This window comes from Impatiens glandulifera, chromosome 1 (assembly GCF_907164915.1).
Source record: "Impatiens glandulifera chromosome 1, dImpGla2.1, whole genome shotgun sequence".
Classification (NCBI taxonomy): Eukaryota; Viridiplantae; Streptophyta; class Magnoliopsida; order Ericales; family Balsaminaceae; genus Impatiens; species Impatiens glandulifera.
The window spans coordinates 101,227,686-101,249,699 of record NC_061862.1 but is presented as its reverse complement, the minus strand read 5'-3'; the positions used below and the strand labels follow the sequence as shown (position 1 = coordinate 101,249,699).

General features: G+C 26.4%; 1 protein-coding gene and 1 non-coding gene across 2 annotated transcripts; one reads left to right on the top strand and one right to left on the bottom strand.

The window, feature by feature from the left end:
- Nucleotides 1–5,636: 5,636 nt before the first annotated feature.
- On the top strand, nt 5,637–8,473 carry LOC124938476 (terpene synthase 10-like). Its single transcript, XM_047478922.1, has 7 exons — nt 5,637–5,906; nt 6,122–6,386; nt 6,464–6,842; nt 7,051–7,275; nt 7,476–7,614; nt 7,781–8,038; nt 8,165–8,473. Exons 1-7 carry the CDS (start codon nt 5,637–5,639, stop codon nt 8,471–8,473), a joined length of 1,845 nt encoding a protein of 614 aa, XP_047334878.1.
- Nucleotides 8,474–19,657: 11,184 nt separating this feature from the next.
- On the bottom strand, nt 19,658–19,806 carry LOC124923244. The gene has a single exon (XR_007098244.1). It is a non-coding gene; the product is annotated as a small nucleolar RNA snoR145 (small nucleolar RNA).
- Between the last annotated feature and the right edge of the window lie 2,208 nt (nt 19,807–22,014).

Below are 22,014 nucleotides of genomic sequence, written 5' to 3'. Positions count from 1 at the left end.
GTTTTTCACACGTTTAACACGTTTTGACAAATTTAACACATTTTTCACGTTTTAAGCATGTTTAATATATTTTTGACATTGCTAACATGTTTTCATTTTTTAGCACATTTAACTCGTTTTTTACATTTTAACACGTTTTGACACATTTAAAATGTTTTTGGCATGTTTAACACATTTTGGCATGTTTATGTCAAAACGTGTTGAACGTGTCAAAAACGTGTTAAATGTGTCAAAATGTGTTAAACGTGTCAAAAATGTGAAAACATGTTAAACGTGGTGAAAACGTGTTAATGTGTTAAACGTGCAAAAACGTACAAAATATGTTAGATGTGTGAAAAACGTGTTAAACGTGAAAAACATGTTAAACATGTCGAAATGTGAAAAATATGTTAAACGTATGAAAAATGTGTTAAACGTATTAAACATGCAAAAATGTGAAAAACATATTAAACGTGACAAAAATGTGTTAAACATGCTAAAATGTGTTAAACGTGCCAAAAACGTGTTAAAAATGTTAAAAAATGTTAAACGTGTCAAAACGTGTTAAGCGTGCTAAAACGTATTAAACGTGCCAAAAACGTGTAAAATAGATTAAAACGAGTTATATACTTATTAAAACTAAAAACGTATTAAGCGAGTCAAATACATGTTAAATGAATTAAATATTTGTTAAATTAGTTAAAACGTGTTGAATAAGTCAAAAACGTATTAAATTAGGTAAAACGAATCAAATAATTGTTAAACGAATCAAAATGTGTTAACGGGACAAAAATATTTTAAATATTAAACGAATAAAAAAATGTAATAAATATTTATCAACTAAAATTTAGTTTGAGTTATCCAACCCATATTATTCATTAATATGAGTTGGATAATGGGTTAATCAAATTTAATTTGGGTTGAATATGAGTTGAGTTTACTCATTTGCACCCCCCTACGCCCACTATCCCCACCAATTAATAATATATTGTTTTTAATTTAATAAAATCTTAATTTTTTAATTTTAATTAAATAACCCGAGTATTACATGGCTGCGGGTGATCCACACTGCCCCTGCCAATAATTAATAGTACTGTATAATATATTATTTCTAATTAAACGAGATCTTAATTTATTAATTTTTAATTAAATATTCTAGGTGACCCACCACTAAATAATGTATAAACAGTTCCTAATCTATTCCTCCCTAATTAATTAAACAATGTTTCTATTACAAAGACTTGTGTGTTATTTGTTATGTAAAAAATAACATATATATTTCTTACAATATATATAAGTTTCAAATACATAAATAACAATAAAAGAATAAATAAAATTAAAAACATTAACAATATAGTTATTTATAAGTCATAAATTTAATTTCACGTTATATCACATTATTGGAAAAAATGTGACAATAAATTAAGTATGAATCCCGCAAACACACTTAATCAATTAACCAGACGCAGAATTTGCCGCCTAACGGGCTCGAACCCAAGAATTTAGGGTTAGTATCCACCTCTTATTGCCGCTAGGCTAAAGAAGAAATTATATCACATTATTTTGACTTATTTTAAAAATAATATTTACATAATTATTTATTATACTAGTTACTCATAAATTCCAACAATAATGCTATGGTTGGAACTGACCTAGTGTGGCCTCTATGTTTATGCTAGGATGTCTAGTGGTTATGATGAGTACTTCCCTTATTAATCATTAACTTCTACTCATCATAACCGCCTGATGTACCAATTGCTACACTTCAATTTTAGGGTCATTAGTCATAACCATAAATATCTTACTTCGATCTACATTATTAGTCTATATTCTTACTAGTCATATTTTTCGCAGAAGTTTTTAACATTTAAGAATAAGAATAAGAATGGAAATTTCAAAATTTCGTTGTGTGATACAAAAGGAGGCATACTTAAAAGTGGGCAGGTGTTTCTCACAATGGTGTGTGGGCGATACTTAAAAAGAGGCAAAATGGTTCATGGTGGATATGCACCTACACTTAAGAGTATTTGAATAATTAATGGATTACAATTACAATCCCCATGTTGTCAGCACACCCTTATTTTCTCATTTGATCAAATAATCAAACAATACCCATCAGGCTGGTTTGGATGCTATTATAAACTATCATGATCTTATTAAGTGACCATCAATCGTAGTAAGGCTAGCTAATGATTTGCAAACATCCAAGACAATATATGATATGTATATATAATTCCTTTTTCACATGATATCACTCTCTCTTATGAATTAAAGTATTGATGCTTACTAATTAATTTGTCTTGTTTGTGAGTTTAGAATGAAATGATCAGAGACGATACAATGAAGTCAATGCAAGTGTATATGTGGGAGGGAGGAATATCGATGGAAGATGACCGCGAGCATGTGAAAGAGTTGATTCGAGATGCATGGAAGAAGATTAATAGTACTCGAGTTGCACCTCGTTGTTCCTTTAGCAAGCAACGTTTTAGAGTAAATATATCGGTCAACTTAATAATTAAACGTTTTGCAGTTTTTTTCAAGCCAAATAATTCATCAGAAAATAATCGAGATAAGGACCTATAGAATTAAACTAACCGAGAACACAGTCTCAATTCAAACTTTTTTGACGGTTGACGATTGACTTCCACTTAACCTACTGAATATCTATCGTATTCCAATGTATGTTTAATATTGTTGTCACTTAGGGAAATAATAATAATCACAAATGTTCATTGTTTTCATTGGATGTTGTTTCAAATATGACCTAGCTAGTTTTCTGTCGGCGGGTACTATTGAGATAGTTTCTAAATCTGTATGTAAATAGTTGGTCCACTTATAATGGTGTTGTCACAAAATCTATGCCAGCTGCTAATTTAAGATCTACATATCATTATTTATGTGACATTAATGCAATGATAAACATGAAAAAAATCTGACATATTTAAAAATAATACATTAGTTAGTGGATAGTGGCAGGATAAGAAATTTTATCATTAAAATATTATGAATCATGATTTCCTAATTTATTTGTTAAATTGATCATCCATTATGTCACTTATACACATTACTTTACTAGTAAAATGTGCTAATATTTTATTTTAAATATCCTTATATAAAATATCATGATAGAGTAATCCAAAACAACATAATTGAAAATCTTGTGATGGTATGATATCTATATGCGAAAATATAAACACAATAAATACGATAAACAAATATAATAAACTTTAGATTCGTATTTAAATGGATAAAATATTTATATTAAAAAAAGTTGATAAGACATACAAATTATGGATGGAGAGTTTAATTAATTAGAACCTAGCATGATTCAACAAATTTGGTTAGAAACACAACACAAATTAACCTAAAACAACTCTCCATTAATTAATGGAATGCTAGCTAATACATATTGACCAATTTGAAAACACATTAGATGTGAGTTCGGATGAGTTCATGTTTTAAACATAATTTAATAAAATAGTTACTGAAAATTCAATAATTTCTTCTCATTCGATCTCATTACAATATGGTAGCGTTTGGTACGATATATTAGTTATATAGGTATAAATTGTAAGGGGTATAAATTATAAGGAGGTATTATGAGGTATAAGTTATATAGATTATTAGTGTTTGGTTGAGAGAAAAAAATAGGTATAAGTTATATATATTTTGTTATTTTGTGTTTGGTTGGTGGTATAAGAGAGTAGTAAAAAAATGTAAATGATTATTTTAATCTTATATTTTTTAAAATTATTTTAAATTATTATTTTAATGCTTATTATAAGTAGCTTGTAATATTAATTAAATTGAATTTTATAAAAAATAATAATATATAATTATTGTAAAAATGTATTTTTAAAATAAATAATACTGTTATATGGTTTACATTATTTTATATATAATTCTTTTTAATTTAACTTATATAATTATATAAGTAAAACTTATTTATATATTAATTAATATTTAATTTTGAAATTTATGTATTATTATAAATATTTATATATTAAAATAATATTAAAAATAATAATTTTAATAAAATAATATTTGAAATTAGAATTATAAATTAATTTCAGAAATAATATAGATATAAGTTATATTAATTAATAATAATATCATTAATTTATATAATTAATTATAAATATTATTTATTAATAATGAAATACAATTTTATTTTATAAATTAATTTTATATATTATTAATTTTTAACTAACATTATTATTATTTTTAATCATTATATTTAATAATGTATATAAATTATCACATTAAAAAAATTATACTTAAAATAATATAATTTTTGTTTATATACATAAAAAAAATATAAATTAAAAAATCAAATAAAAATAAGTAATTGTGTAATTATTATTATTATTATTATTTAAATTTAAAAATTAAACAATGTTAAATTTAAATTAATACTTAGATATAATTTATATTATTATTATATTTTAAAATATAATAAAAAATTAAAATTTTAATAATTTTATAAAATTAGGGTAAAAGAATAATATTAAATTTTATAATTGACTTTGTAACTGGTGTAGGTAGGTATTACCTTATACCTCATATAAGTGATAAGTTATACCTAAATATTATTACTGTATATATAAATATTATTCAACCAAACAATCATTCTAATTTACTAGTGATATAAGTATACTTTATCTACAGGATTATACCCTATACCAAACATAGCCTGTCTATTTTGAAATGGTCTTACAAAAAAACACTATACCATGACGCACAACTTTACATTTAGGTATTTTCAACGGTTAAAGAACTTTGAACCACAGGGTTAAGACCCTTAGTTTTTGTCATTTATAAATAATAATTGGATTCTCCAACTTACTACATTCAAACAAGTAAGAGTATAAAATTGGGAAGCGACGGAAAATAATATAAGTGTTGCATAATTTACTGTAGTTATTGATCTTTATCCTGCATGGTAAACATACTAATCACCAATCATCGCTATAAATTCCGTAGCTAAAATATAGCTACAAGAAAAAGTACCTTCAATAAAAAAAAAAAAATATTTAATTTTTTTTTAAAGATTCTATTAATAAGTAGTCATATTTTACTTTACATATTAAATGACCATGACTAAATATAACTAAAAAATAGGACATTTAGGTTTCTATTCAACCTTGAAAAAGTTTGAACTTATATAATAGTGTTTTTTTAAGAAGGAAAAACCTAATTCCATAAACAAAATAAAAACTCTTTGTAGGATAACATTATTTGAATAGCCATTGTTACCTTTTTGCCCTTATAATTTATGATAATATTTGTTTGTGTAATTTGAATTATAATTGATTCTTTTCCAAACGAGAAACATGATCTTATGTAGACGTACAAATGAATAAAAAATTCACTTTTCAAAAATAAAAAATAATAATAATAATAATTGAGTTTATGATATTTTAATTGACAAAATCTTCTTTTGAAACTAAACTTAACTTGTGGTGATTAATGTCAAAACTTAAATTGTATTTGATTATATTTGTACTGTGCATTAGTTGCGGGCCGTGACACATAATTTCTCCTTCTATATAAAATGTTGTTCTCAAATATATCTAATGTGAATAAACAAGAAACAATATTGCTAAGTGCAAAACAAAGAGCTAGCTAGCGTTTCTTCTTTTCTCATTGCTTGATCAATGGGTTCCCAACTTCTCTTTCCCTTAAACCTAGTTCAATCTTCTAAGCTTCCCCAGTTTTGGAAGTTACCGGTCGGACCTTTACGCCACCGGTTGTCACGACAAATAAAAGGTTTCCCGAGCCGAATGGGTTGCAACATAATCAACTGCAACAAGGCTACCACTTTAGACCAACCCAATGATGACCGAGCCGTGGTTAGGCGGTGGGCTAACTATGGTCCAACTATTTGGGAACATGAATACATACAATCGATTACCAATAATCATGTGGTAACCTATTTTTATTCCTTTTCCCTTTGAATTAGTATAAAACTTATTAAGAGTAAAAATTATATATTCCTATATTTGTCACATACAACTTGATTGGTCATGATTCTTTTTAACCATTATATTTATTATCTTCATAGAATTGTGATTTAATAAAAGAATTAAAACAAAAATATTATATTTAATCAAGCATAATAATCATGTATATGTATGTATAGGGAGAGGACTATGAGAAAAAAGTGGCAAAATTGAATGAAGAAGTGAGGATGATGATGCTAAAGAAGATAGATATTCCATTGGAGAAATTGGAGCTTATTGACATAGTGCAAAGACTTGGAGTGTCTTATCATTTTGAAGAAGAAATAAAGTCCTGTTTGGATAACATCTATAGTAACACAAATTGGTCTACTGATGCAGTTGACTTAAATGAGACAGCTCTCAAATTCAGGCTTTTCAGAGAGCATGGTTATAATGTTTCACTAGGTAATTCTTCATTTTTTTCAAATTATTTCTTGGTGAGAGAGAACTTATGTGTGAATTAACTTGGTTGTGTTTTATAGAAGTTTTTGAAAAATTTAAGGACCAAAATGGGAATTTCAAGGAGTCATTATGTGAGGATACCAAGGGATTGTTGTCCTTGTACGAGTCCTCATTTCATGCACTAGAGGATGAGGGTACAACATTGGAAGAGGCAGAAAATTTTGCTACTAAACATTTAAAAGAAAACTTGAAGAAGATAAAAAATCCATATCTTGCCAAGTTAGTGAGCCATGCTCTTGAGCTTCCCCTCCATTGGACCATGCAAAGATTCGAGGCGAGATGGTTCATAGACGCATATGGCATGCGACAAGATGCTAATAATGCCCTCCTCAATTTCGCTAAGATTGATTTCAACACGGTGCAAGCTATTCACCAAGAAGACCTTAAACATGTTTCGAGGTGGTTAATTATCAAATCATAGTGTCTTATATATATTAAGATCTTTCAACCATTTTATTACACTTTATAAAAATAAGATTATACTAGTATTATTTATGACACCAACCTTCTATAATTTATATTTCCCTCAAATGTCCTTTATAGTAAAACATTCTCTTATTTTTTTTTTATATAAAATGAATAATTAATCAAAACTTCTGTTGTGCAGATGGTGGGACAACTTAGGATTGAGTAAAAAACTACCATTTGCAAGGGATAGGCTAGTGGAATGTTACCTATGGTCCTTGGCTGAAGTGTATGATCCACAACCTCAGTTTCAATACTATAGAAGGATGGCCACAAGGGTCAACCAACTAGTCACATGTGTTGATGATATTTATGATGTCTACGGAACACTAGACGAGCTCGAGCTCTTTAACGACGCATTTATTAGGTTAAATTTGTGTCTTTATTTACACAACTAACAAGTTTTTTTATAAGCTATATAAAATTAACAATTGAGCTAGTTAAGGTAATTATTGGGGACTACGGTATTCATGATGATTCCACCGAATGGAAAATGGTCGTAAAATAAATCATACACAACTTATTATAGCAAAAAGTATATAAAGATGTGTTTATTTGAATTTGAAGGTGGGATGTCAATCATGTTGATGGATTGCCGGACTATATGAAGTTATGCTTTCTTGGCAATGTCAATTCTATCAATGAATTAGGCTATGAGGCTCTTAAGGAGGTTGGAGTCCACGCTCTTCCTTACCTCGTCAAAGTGGTACTTGTCATTTCGTTCCATTTCTATATTTATCGTCTTGATTCTTGTATATTTATCAATAATTTCTATTGCGCATAAGATTTTTGTATATAACAATACTCGATAGCTTCTAAAAAACAAAGTTCACTAGTTGATAGCTTCATTTCAATTGTTTGTTTCGATGTAGTGGACAGATTTATGTGGGTGTTACATGAAGGAAGCGAGGTGGTTCCATGGGGGACATGTTCCTTCTCTTGAGGAGTACTTGGACAATGGATGGATGTCTGTTGCGATTCCTATGATGGCTGTTCATGGGTATTTCCTATGTGGTTCTACTTCTCATGCAATCACTGAGAAGGGGTTAGAAGCAGTTAAAAACTATCATGATCTCATCAAATGGCCTTCCATGATAGTTCGTCTTACCAATGATTTGGGAACATCGAAGGCAAGTTGCATCCACATTCCTCATGAATTTAAAATGTAGCAATAAATTTTTCATTTTCTATCAAACACACTCTAACCGTTCTTAATGATAGATGTTTTTTATTCTTTTTTATGGTTTCAATTTTAGAATGAATTGGAGCGTGGTGATATATTGAAATCAGTGCAAATTCATGTGCATGAAACCGGCCTCTCGCAAGAAGAAGCTCAAAATCATATTAAGAAACTAATTAGGGCAGCATGGAGGAAGATAAACACAGCTCGAGTCGCACCTGATTGCCCTTTCGGGAAGATTTATGTGAATATAACAACAAACCTTGCAAGGGCAGGTCATTTCATGTATCAACATGGAGATGCACACGGTCATAATACTACAGGAAAAAATAAAGACCGCGTTAAATTGCTCCTCCTCGACCCGATTTCGCTTTCCTTTGATTGATATGAATTATCCAAAATCAGTGACGAAAGTAATGGTGAATGCTTTTAAATGTTGATCATTTAGTTCATAATAAGGCCATATATTGTGAGAACAAAATATTTGTCTTTATTTTCATCTATTTTAATAAAGGTCTGGCTCATCAAAACATCTTAATGTGTTGTTTCTTTTTGAAAAACTTATATATGTGCACATGTTTATATATCATGCTACATTGTTAGTATGTTAGGCTATTTCGAGTCTATTAATGTGGAATATTATAGATAATATATATAATTTTAATTTTTCATACGTTTATAAAATATTGAAAAATATAATTTGAAAATTAAAATTTAAATTCAAATGGCTGAGTTTATGAGTGTATTGCTAAAATAACAAAATGATGCAAGTATTTGTCTCCATATAAATGCTGATTATCGACGCTTAATTATGTGTAGGATAAAATTTAAAATTTTCGAACTCCATCTTTTGCGACGCTAAATCTTGTGCCGGTAAGATTTTTAGCGGCACATACATTGGACAGTTAAATTCTCTGTTTTTTTTAATTATATTTTGCGTTTTAATATATTTTGGTAAATTACATATTTTGAATTTAATCACATGCCTAATTTTTAAACGGTACAATAATTTTTAATGAACGGTGATGGTCATGTCAATCACATGATTCACATTGACTAGTCCAACATCAATATGTTTTTTTTTTTTTATTAAAACTGACAAGGATATCTGAAGAAAATAAATTATAAAATTATGAGAATAAAATGTCACACTTTTAAAATTGACAAATGAAACCATCAAAATCACTATTACATTTCAAAATCAAAATATATGTAAATAAATAAAGGTGGATTTTGTATCTAACATAGTATAGCCTCACAACTATGACACCCACTTTCAACTCGTTTTAAATATAAACATGTTTAAATTATTTTTGCACATTAATAATCACCACAAAAAAAAATAGCTCCCATGATTTAGTTAGGTACATGTCCATCAATAACCAACTTATGTAATTTCAAATAATGATTGATTTAATGATGTACACCTAATTTGGAAACCAAGAAAAGGCGTTGTGGAAATTCAAAACATTTTAAAAATAAATTCAAAATCACCGGTCAAAGCCTAATTACAGTGTGGTTTCACATATAACCAGGTTTGGCCCTAAAGATTAGGGGCTTCATTCAAACAAAGATGCATTAAAAAAAGATTAATCCAAAATCTAGGTACAAAGGGTTCGAAATTTTAAATTAATTCAATTTAAAATTAATTTATAAATTTTATTAATGAATGAAAATGAGAATTTTGGTAGATAAAATAAAATGAAATTCACACTAAATTCAAACGTGAATTAAAGGTGAAATTTAATCTAAAGGTATAATTTGAATTAATTAATTTAAATTTGTTATTTATGTAATTAACATTCATAATTTACATATATTTAATATTGTTAATTGTCATTGTAACATTCGTTAGATTATTACTATTAATTTATTAACAATTTAAAAAATCATGTAATGTGTCTTTTCTAATGAAGAGAAAATGTAAAGGACAATGAATAGGCTATCAAGGTTAGTCGTATTATCAATAATTAATGGTTGATTTTATTTTTATAAAACATTATCTATTCAATAATATAAAATTTCTCATCTCTAATCTTAAACCAACACATCATCTTATTCTTTCTCACTCTAGAATTTCAAAAGTCCTCTCCTTATTTTGTGAGTAATCTTCGAGCTCTTCGCTCGACATTTTCTTTTAAATCTGGTAATAGTTTAGGTACACTGGTCAAGTTTGATGCGTAGTAATATCAGTGTAGAATCACTACTAGATTCGTTGTACCCTAGGAGACAATCATCTGTAATAAGCTCCAGTATAAACGGGAGACGATAGAACTGTTTGAGTTGGTGCTCAAATTGATATTTAAAATTTGAGGATTTTAAAATCAAGAAACGTGTCATTTATTTGATATTACTTTCATAATAAACTTTGAAGAACCAATATCTTCTAAATGATTTTATGAAATAGATGAAAAAGAATTTTTTATAAAGTCTTTATATGACTTATAACAAATTTTATAATAATAATATAAAATTTTGATCATACTTTGACTAAAAGTGAATGTGACAATTACATATATCATGAAGATAATAAAAATTATTTCATTACGTGTCTTTTGTATGATATTTTTATCGTTGAAATTACGATGAAAAAAATTGGTATTATTAAATGATATATTGATATTATTAAATGAAAGACTTTACGCCTACAAGTGAATCTGTTTACACTTGTAAGTGCAATCTAAGTATAGAATCTTCTAAAAAAAAATTATGTTTGATAGATTAAACATTATAATTTATAATTTTGACATATGTCAAAAAATAAAATATGTATATGAAAAAATATTGTTTACACGAAGGCAGAATAGTTCAAAAATATTTTGTCTACTAATTAGCCAAGTAAACAATAATTTTATAAAAACAAAAATTTAAACGGTAAACATGTACGAATGACTATTTTTTTTATTAGAAGATGTTTCAAGATTATCTAAAATGTACCAACGAAATTTTTTAATTATTATGATAGTAATTTGAAATTGGACAAACTTAGAGTCAAAGACAAGTCTAGACATACACGTCTTAGAAATAATGTCAATAAAATATACTCTCTAATGAAGTTGTCAAATTTGACTATTTAAGTCAAAGATAACATTGTGGATCCACTAACCAAATTATTAAATAAAGAGTTAGTTTGAAGTCTTTAAAGATATTAGCTTACTATAAGTTGATATGAAGGAAATCCAACCTATGTAGATTGGAGATCTCAAGAACTAGGTTCAATGGGATAACCTAATTATACTAACTTGGAATATTATTGTTGAGCATTAATCCTATAAAGAAACAATATACATTTTAATTAGGATAAACATGTCACTTTTAATTATTCTTTGAAACAAAAAGATCACCTATGTGAGGGAGAAGTCGGGTCGCTTCAAAGGAATTGCACAACTCAATTCTAGACCCTGTCACAGAACTAGGCGCGTGTTCTATGGACAAAACAGACACAACTATGAGAGCTTGACATGTATCAGGAAGAATTCGATGGAAAAATGTGTAATCATTTACATAAAATACGAAATAGTTCAAGGAGATCGAGTCTACTAATTAGCTAGTAAAATTATATACTTTCGTAAGGGAATGTTCAAAAGGTTACACATACATATTCTATGTAAGATTCAACTGTTGAACTTTTTAATGGGTTCATATTTCAATTTCCATTAATGTGGGGATTGTTGTATATTTAAACTAATTCATAAATTATATTAATGAATTGAAATGAGAATTTGGGTAAATAAAATCAAACGAAATTCACACGAAATTCAAACGTGAAATTTGATCCAAATGTATGAATTAATTAGTTTAAATTTGTTAATTGTGTAATTAATATTTAATGCCTTGAAAAATAATTATTAAATTAAATATATTTAATTTTTCTAATTGTCATTATAACCTTAATGAGATTATTGCAATCAGTTTATTAGCATTATAAAAAATCATGTAACGTGTCTTTTCTAATAAAAAGAAAATGTAAAGGATAATGAAGAGTCAATCAAGGCCAGTCGTTGTAAAAGATTAATAATTGATTTTATTTTTATGAAAGTTTATAATTCAATAATATAAAACTCATCATCTCTAAATCTTAAACTAGCACATCATCTTATCCTTTCTCACTCTAGGATTTCAAAAGTCCTCTCCTTATTTTGTGAGTAATTTTCGAGTTGAAACTTATTTTGTGAGTAATTTTCGAGATGAAACTCGGTTATAGTTCAGGTATGCTGGTCAAGTTCGATGCGTAGTGATTCCCGTGTAGAATCACTACTAGATTCGTTGTACCCTGCGAGACAACCATCTGCGATAATCTCCAACACAAACGGAAAACGATGGAACTGCTTAATGGAAATTTCTTATGCACATACCTCGAATCAACCACTTATTCAATAATATTGTTCTTTATATATATTTTTATATATATTGTATTTAATTATTTTTTTTATAACTTCATATTTTATATATATATATATATATATATATATATATATATATATATATATAAAATTGCATAATCCTCCTCTAAGGTAAAAAAAATAATGATGGATAATTAAACTCTCTGTGTGGAAACTTGATCAAACAACCCAGGTAACCTCCAACAAATCTTTCCATCACAAAACTGCATTTTTTTCACAGACAACCCGAGATAAAATCTTCATTTAGTAGAGCATGTCCGCGACTTCAGTTTTTCGGGGTTGCGGGCAACGGCCATTGCGATTTAGACATGGGGGTTTTCAACTACGACAACTATTTTTGCAAAAGTCCCATGTCTAAACCAAACATGAAACATATTGTTACTCTAAAGTTTATTAATTAACGTAGAATCTTGTCCACATAACTAGAACACAATTAAGAGCTACCAAAGAGAATTAAAATATTTATAATATAGAAATCAAAATGTAGTTTGAGAAGTAACTAACACATGTTATGGTCAGTCATGTCAATTTTTATTTATTTATTTTCTTGTTCCATGTTGTAGCTTTTAGGTCACCCTAATTTGAGTTAACCCTAATTAGTTCTCAACCCCATATATTCATCATGAATATAAAACAAACAAGTATGTGTATCAAATCGATAATTAAAGACGGATCAACTAATTCTAAGTTGATTTGAAATTAAACTTATAAAAATGTTCAAATAAATCTCATATTCATGTAGGTAACAAAAACATATATCATTTTAATAAATCAATTTGAATTTATCAGATTTTTAATTTAATTACATGATATAATATATTTTTAATTTTATTATTAAAGCTAAAAATAAATAAGAATTAAGTTTATATATGATCATTTTAATAGAGTGCAAGAATAAAAATAATTGTGAAGAAAAATAAATATATAAAGTTATATATATATATATATATATATATATATATATATATATATATATATATATATATATATATATATATATATAAATAAAATAAACAATAAATAAGTCATGTTTGATTCAGCTTATAAGTTGAAATTATCCGCATTTGCGTAATAATATGCTATAGTAAATCTAACTAATAAACTAACCAAAAAATTATAATAAGAAACATTTTACGTTTAAACGCATTTTTTTATTTATCTCACCTTATAACGTTTGAGCTTATAATTTCAGTAATTTATTTTCTGATCATTATCTTCAATACTTTTATTCATTATTTCTCATCTTCTTCATTTTTTATTTTTTCTTACGTATATTATTTTATTTATTCTATATGATTATTATATTAATTTATATAAAATTATTATAATGTATATATATATATATATATATAAACATTTATATTTTCATTGTTTATAAAAAAAAATGTTTGGTAACTATGAAATTGGAATTGGGGTGCAATTGTAATTTAAGTTTGGTAAATCATTTAAGATTAAAAATTTGAATTAAAATTTCAATGGAATATTAATTGATGTAATTTTATAATTTTCAATTCCACTCTTTTTAACTCTGAATTGTAATTACAAATAGAGAAATGATTTGGGGAAGGAATTTGATAAAGAATTATCGTGACGACAATCTGATTCGTTAAAAAAACAACAAAGTTTTTCTTTCTTCTTTCTCTCCTCTCTTTTATTCTTTTTTCAATCAGTAATGTGGTGACACCTCATTCACTCTTTCAAATTCTCCCCCTCTATCATGGAATATTTATGTTTTCTAAATAATTTTTTTGTTTTTATTATTTACAATACAGTTAACTTGTTGAACCAATAATTTTTATTTTTGAATTTAGAAAAGTTAAAATTGTCGAACCAATATATTTTTAAAAAAATTAGTAAGTTAAATTTCGAACAAATATTTTTTTTAATTTAAAAATTTAACATGTCAAACATTTATTTTATTTTTGTTTTTATTTTAAAAGTTAACATGCTCAAACGATATTTATTTTTTATAATTTAAGCTTAACCGATATTCTTTTCTTAATAGAATTGACGTCTAGATAAAAATCTAAAAACATAAACTATCATAATTAGAAGGATTCTCGTGCGATACATACAAATAAAAATATAAACAAAAAATTCATAAAAAAAAAATATAATAATTTTAAAATATGTATTGAATATTTAAATTTTTAATAAATCACAAATAATATATTATAATAAAAAATAAAACACTCTCATTCTATATTTTCACTTCGGTAAAATAATTTATCTTCTCACATATCTTATCACATAATCTTTCCAATGGATCTTTCATCTCATTACCTTACACTTTCACTTTGATCAAATTAAAAATCTCAAACATTACCAATCTCTTTTTTACCCTCACTTTAATTCATCAATGCTCAATCGACCTCTCATCTCGTGACCTTAAATCGCTTCGACTAACCAACCATCTCATTCCACATTTATCTACCAATTCAAATTGAGCTTCTCATCTCGTGACCTTAATTTTCACTTCGGTTAAACAACTAATTTTCTCGCATATTTTAACCACCAATATCAATTTCTTTCTGATCGACCTCTCATATCTTTATCTTACTTTCACTTCGACTAATCAAAAATCATTGCATTCCACATTTATTCATCAATCACAATCGACATCTCATCTCTCGAAGACCTTACTTTCACTTCATCAAACAACTCATTTTCTCACATATTTTATAATATACAATCCGACATTCTTATTCTCACTTCGGCTAACCATACATTTCATTCCACATTTATCCACCAATTCACAATTGATCTCTTATCTCAAGACCTTACTTTAACTTCGTCAAACAACTCATCTCCTAACATACTTTACAATATACAGTCTGACATTCTTTATCCTCAATTCAGCTAACCATTAATCTAATTTCACATTTATCCACCTCAATAATTGACCTCTCATCTGTGATATTACACTTCGATCAAATCAACCATCTCCAACATTACCAATCTCTTTTACTCTCACTTTGGTCACAAATTCCCAACTGACATCTTATCTCGTGACTCATCTTCTCACATATTTTATAATATACAACCTAGTTTTTTTATCCTCACTTCGGTTAACTAACCATCTCATTCAACATTTATCCACACCCTAATAAACCTCTCATACTATGACCTTACACACTTTCATTTTAGTCAAATCAATCATCTTCAACATTATCAATCTCTTTTACCCTCACTTTGACCCATCAATCCTCAATCGACCTTTCATCGCGTGACCTTACTTACTTTAATTAATCAACCATCTCATTCCACATTTTTGTCTCACAAATCTCAATCGACCTCTTATCTTGAGACTTACTTTCACTTCGATTAAACAATCCATCTTCTCACATATTTTACAATAAACAATTCGACTTACTTATCCTCACTTCGAACTGACCATTCATCTCTTTCCACATGTATCCATCTTAATCGGACCTCTCTTACTGTGACCTTAAATTTTTACTTTGGTATATTACCAAAATCTCTTTTACCCTAACTTTGGCCCACAAATCCTCAATCGACTTCTCATTGGGTGATATACTCACTTCAACTAACCAATTATATCATTGCACATTTTTATCCACCAATCTCAATTTCGACCTCTCATTTCGAAACTTTTTACTTTCACTACGGTCAAACAAGTCACTCCTCATATATTTTACAATAAACAACCCGACATATGTATCATCACTTCGACTAACCAACCACCTCATTCTATATTTTTATCCGCCTCAATTGACCTCTTTCAGTTAAATCAACAAACTCCAAACCATCTCATCCCATATGAATGTCATTTATCCAACCACTAATTGCATTGCATATTTTAACCATCCATCACAATCGACTTCTAATCTCATTAAAGTCATTTACCCACCCACAAATTTCATCGCATATTTTAACCATCAACATAATTTTACATTTAACTATCTCCTCTCTTCAATAAACCAACGTTCTCATTTCACATATTAACCATCAATGGTTTTTTAATAGTTAAAAAATTGTGCCTAACGAAATTTGAACTAAAATCTCTATTATATAACGAACAATCCCACCACTAGACCACTTATTAAGAAATATTTTATATATATATATATATGATATTTGTATTTTCTTAAATTTTAATAAAATTCTTAATATATTTATATATATTTAAATTATTTATTTTTCAAAAATATTAATTTTTTACTAAGATTTGTAATATATATATATATATATAAATGATTTATTATATTATTAATGTTGATTTTTTAATATTGTTTAAATAAATTTTGAATTATTAATTTTATTTATTATGTATATTAAAAAAAAGGTGAAACCTAATAATTTTATTTAATAGTTTGTTATATATTTGATTAATCCAATCTCCTTGTTAATTATCTATTTAAAAATATATATATAAAAAATAAAGGGAAATTATTAAGATAGAGAGATGAGATGAGAGAAAAATAACTAATGAAAAGAAAAAAAAGAAATCTGACATTTTTAAAATTATGCTTGGTTACAAATTATGTAACATTTTCTCTCTTTTGACAAATTATAAACATATTTAATAATATTTTTCTTTAATTTTTTATTTTTAAAAAAATATTTCATATTTTCTATCTTTCTAATTTATATATTAAAATTTTATAGTTATAAGAACCGTAACTTTCTAAATATATATTTCTTAATAAATAATTTTTTAATTTAATAATAAGTTTTTTAAATATTTAATAATATCACTTTTGTACATATAACTACTCATTTGTTTATTATATATTAAGATTGTTATTTATATATATATATTTAACATTTTTTTATAATTTTAAAAGAATACAATAAAAGTTATAATTTAATATATATATATATATATATATATATATATATATATATATATATATATATATATATATATATATATATATATATATATATATATAAAAAGTGAATAAAATAGTTGAATTTTTTTAATAAATAGTTATTTTGTTCATAATAATTTTATCTTTCATATTTATTAAAAAATGTTCTTTAAATCTATATTATTCTTAAATAAAATCATTAATTATATTATTCTTAATTTAAATCATTAACTATATTATTCTTAATTTAAATCATTAACTAATCAGGCACATTAATTGTTATTTAATAATTTAATATTTATATTTAATATTAAATTAATAATTTTATATACTTAATATTGAATATGATTTTATAATTTCATTTTATTTTAGATTTTAGTCATTCCATTTCAAAGTCTCTTCACCGTTAACAAATATAATTCAAACAAAAATAATAAATCCCAAAAAACAAGTCTACAAGAAACACCATTAACATCCCAAGTAAACACTCAAATTTCTATCTTTACAAACTTTGTAATTCTCTAGAAACTATAATCATACATTTTATTGTTATTGTTAGAGCATATTTATCAATAACTATTTTTTTTTAGTTTTTTAGTTATGATCATGAAAAAAGTTTTATAACCAAGATTTTGGTAAGCTTGTTTAGTCATAACCAAAAAATCTTAATTATAAATTAAAAATTATTATTTTAATTTTAAAATTAAAAAAATAATAAATAATTTTTAAATATAAACGAGTTTAGATTATTGTTATAATTATCCATAATAATTTATTATTAATTATGGAAAAATTATAAATAAAAGAGGATAATTAGTATGAAATGGAGATTATTGATAATAATTTATTATTAATTATGGAAAAATTATAAATAAAAGAGAATAATTAGTAAGAAATGGAGAAAAAAAGTGATTTTTTTTATCCATTTCTTACTAAATACCTCCGCTAATTATATTTAAAAAAGATTTATTATTTCTGTAATTTAAAATAAAAATAAATTAAAATTTTAATTAATGTTGGAAGATTTTTTTGGTCATGAAAACTTAATCATAAAACTTAATCATAATTCATGAGAAAAATTATGAATTTTGGTATATTTTATTTATCTTTTTAAATTATAAATAATAATAAAATCAAGTTTTAAAGATAAGAGATAAAAAAAAAATCTTAGAGCCTAACAAATGACAGCATTTTATTGGATGAGTTTGTTTGAACTAATTGTGATTTTGGTCATTGAATAACAAACCAAGGTCATAATAAACTCACACAATCAACAACGAAAAAATTGGTTATTGATAAAGATGCTCTTAGACCATCCTTATTCATGACCCAAAAATAGGTCACGATGCTGGTTATAGTTAATCTTGTCAATTTATAATACCAAATGTATGGTCATTCCATGATCAAAACCAAAATCATGTCATTTTATTGATCAAAACTAAAATCCTGTCATTTTATTGAATGGGTTTCTTTGAACTGATTATGGTCAAATAACCAATCAATTGGTCATGATAAACCCACACAATCAACAATAACAACCAACATCATGACCAAAAAATTGGTTATTGGTAGGGATGCTTTTAGACCATCATTATCCATGACCCAAAAATGGGTCATGATACCGATTATGATTGATCTTGTCAATTTATCATGACCAAATGTTAGTCATTCCATGACCAAAAACATAATCAAGTCATTTGGTCTTAATTTTTTTTTTTGTCAAATACTGTCATTTGTCAACATCTGTCAAATGTCAACATCTGATATTAAAAAAAAAAATATATATATATATATATATACTAAAATTCATAATTTTTTAAGATCTATAAATAAAAACCACTCTTGCTAAATTTCGGAGCACAAAAAATCATCACAAATCATGGGTTTGACTCAAACCCATGGATAGCCATACTCTTAAACAAAGAAATAGGACATTTTCGAAGGTGTATGATTTTTCAACACCTTCCTTACAGAGATATCATCGTGCATAGGCGGTTATGAATATGCCTCTTCAAGTGAATCATTTAACAAATCATTGTTCAATATCCATCCTTGAAACAAAAAACATAAAAATGCATCTTCAAGTGAATCATTTAACAAATCATTGTTCAATATCCATCCTTGAAACAAAAAACATAAAAGAAGTAATGTAAACCTAATATTATCTAGATTTGTACACATAGATACACAATTTGTTTTCATTATTCATAGAAAATCTTATGAAATTGAACTTTTCATAATCTATGACACATTAGATCACATATTTGAAAAGTGAAAATAATGATGAATTATCAATTTTCAAAAAGTGAGTATTGATCATAGAAAATTTGATAAAATGTAGCCGAGATTTCTAAACACGCCAATATTGAAAATGATTTGGAAGGTCTTTCAGTTCGGCTCATAATAACTCTACGAAGGTAATAGATTAGTGTTAGAGAGGTCTCGTTAATAGAGATTCCTCCCTGCTGGGACCTTCGAAAATAATAAATCTCAATCAATCTAGGGTTTATAAATCTTAATCAATTTGTAAGAGAGAGTTTTAGATCTAAAATAGACTGTCAGTCAGGAGATAAAATCAAATAATTCAACTCCATCGTAACAAAACTCTCTAATTCTATATTCGAAAGCAAACTTGGGCGATAACGCATAATTGTGCGCTTCTTCCATAGGACCTTCGTATAAGCAAATTCAATAGATAGATCGAGAAACTAAGATGAAAAGAAAAGGAGTTGTAAGCTCAGGGAATACGAACCGAAGAAAGTTCATCCTGCGAGATTAGATCCCGCAGTCATATGTTTTCTAACATTCTCGTCATTGCCATACATACATAAACTATAACTAGATAATCTCTCTCTGAATTGTTTGATTTAGATGTGGAAGAAGATGAGAAACTGCTACGAGCTTATAAATCCAAGGCAGGGCAGACGGCTGAAGAGCGACAATAGAGTTGTGCGCTGGTGTATATTAGGGTTTTATTGGGCCCTCGTCTAAAGCCTAATATGTTCAAGTTTTATATACTTCATTAGAATGGGTATTTTTTCTAAAGCCCACTAGGTTAAAGATGAGTGATAGGTGAAAGGAATGGTAGAGAAAATGATGGGTATTACCATATTATGTGATTGGCTGTAAAAAAGTGTAGAGAGCCGAAGAGATTTTGAGGCAATACAATCAAAATGATTTTTTTAAAGTTAATCTTCAATAATATTTAACCATTTTAATAGTTATTTGGAAGATTATCGATTATGCAAATGGACACGGGCCGGAGGGGTAGGCAGCCTAGGCCACGGCCTAGGGCCTAAGACCAAAAAGGGGCTCATTTTTTTTTATTTATGGTAGGTATTAGTAAGGATTTTTAGTTTCTTATTCTTTAATTTTTTTTATATTATGTTAGATTTTTTGGCTCATGGCACTATAACCCAAATAGAGAAACAGACTAACACTATTAGAACAAAAAATTGAAAACCCTACTGTCTGTCTCTCTCAGTCTCTGTATCCTACATAGGGCTGCAAATGAGTCAAGCCGTTCGTGAGATGCTCGCGATCCGCTCGATCAAAGTTCGGCTTGAGCTTGACTTTGATCGAGTTCGAGCCGAGCTCGAGCCGGCTCGTTTAATATTCGAGCCGAACTCGAGCTCATATAATGTTTGCTCGACGGCTTGTCGAGCTTTTTCGAGCCTGATAATATATAATATATTTATTTATTTATTTATTTATTTAATATAAAAAAAATTAAAATATTTTTTTTTCTCTATTTTCCAAACCCATATAGAAGCCCATAATCCTCATTATTATATTATATTATCATAAAACAAAACCCTAATTTCTAATGTATCAATCATAAGTGACTCTTCATCTCTTTTTCTTCTTTCTTTCGTCTTCATCGCTTCTTCTTCTTCTTCGTCTTCACCATTTCTTATTTCTTCTTGTTCTTCCTCTATCTTCACCATTTCTTCTTCTTCTTCTTCCTTCTTCACTATTTCTTCTTCTTTCGTCTCCATCATTACTTTCACTCATTCATAATAGGTTAATACATTTTTTTATGTTATCTCTTATCTACACTATTTCTCTCATTCATTCACAAGAAACATACAGGTAAATTAAAATATATTTTCATTTCTACTATAGTTATTACTCATACTTTTAAATAACTTTGATTTTTTTTTTTTTTATGAAAAATTTGTGTTTATATAGATATTTCATAGATCTATATGGAAAAACACTATTATATATATTAATTGTTCATAGATCTATATGGAAAAACACTATTATATATATATTAATAGTGTTCATAGATTTATATAGAAAAATACTATTATGGTAAACAATATTATATTATATAATATATAATATTGAAATATTAATATATTATATATAATAAAAGATAAATAAAAATGTTAGTATATATTTTGTTAATATATTATATATAATAAAAGATAAAAAAAAATGTTAGTATATATTTTGTATATATTATGAAGAGATAAAAAATGTTAGTATATATTATATATAATATGTTAGAGAAAAAATGAATTTATAATATTAATAATATATTGTAATATATAAATAAATTAATAGATTCTTTCTATAAATAAGTCAATAAATTCTTGTTATATTTGTACTGAAATAATTTAATTATATATAATAATATTTAATAAAAAATAGGTTGAATTTGTTTTTGTCCGTATATACCC

What these genes read in the sequence shown, in the direction of transcription:
- LOC124938476 (XM_047478922.1), top strand. Translation starts at nt 5,637, where the DNA reads ATGGGTTCCCAACTTCTCTTTCCCTTAAACCTAGTTCAATCTTCTAAG. An exon ending in TTTAACGACGCATTTATTAG is followed by an intron (nt 7,276 to 7,475) that starts GTTAAATTTGTG and finishes TTGAATTTGAAG; the next exon opens with GTGGGATGTCAATCATGTTG. An exon ending in TTCCTTACCTCGTCAAAGTG is followed by an intron (nt 7,615 to 7,780) that starts GTACTTGTCATT and finishes GTTTCGATGTAG; the next exon opens with TGGACAGATTTATGTGGGTG.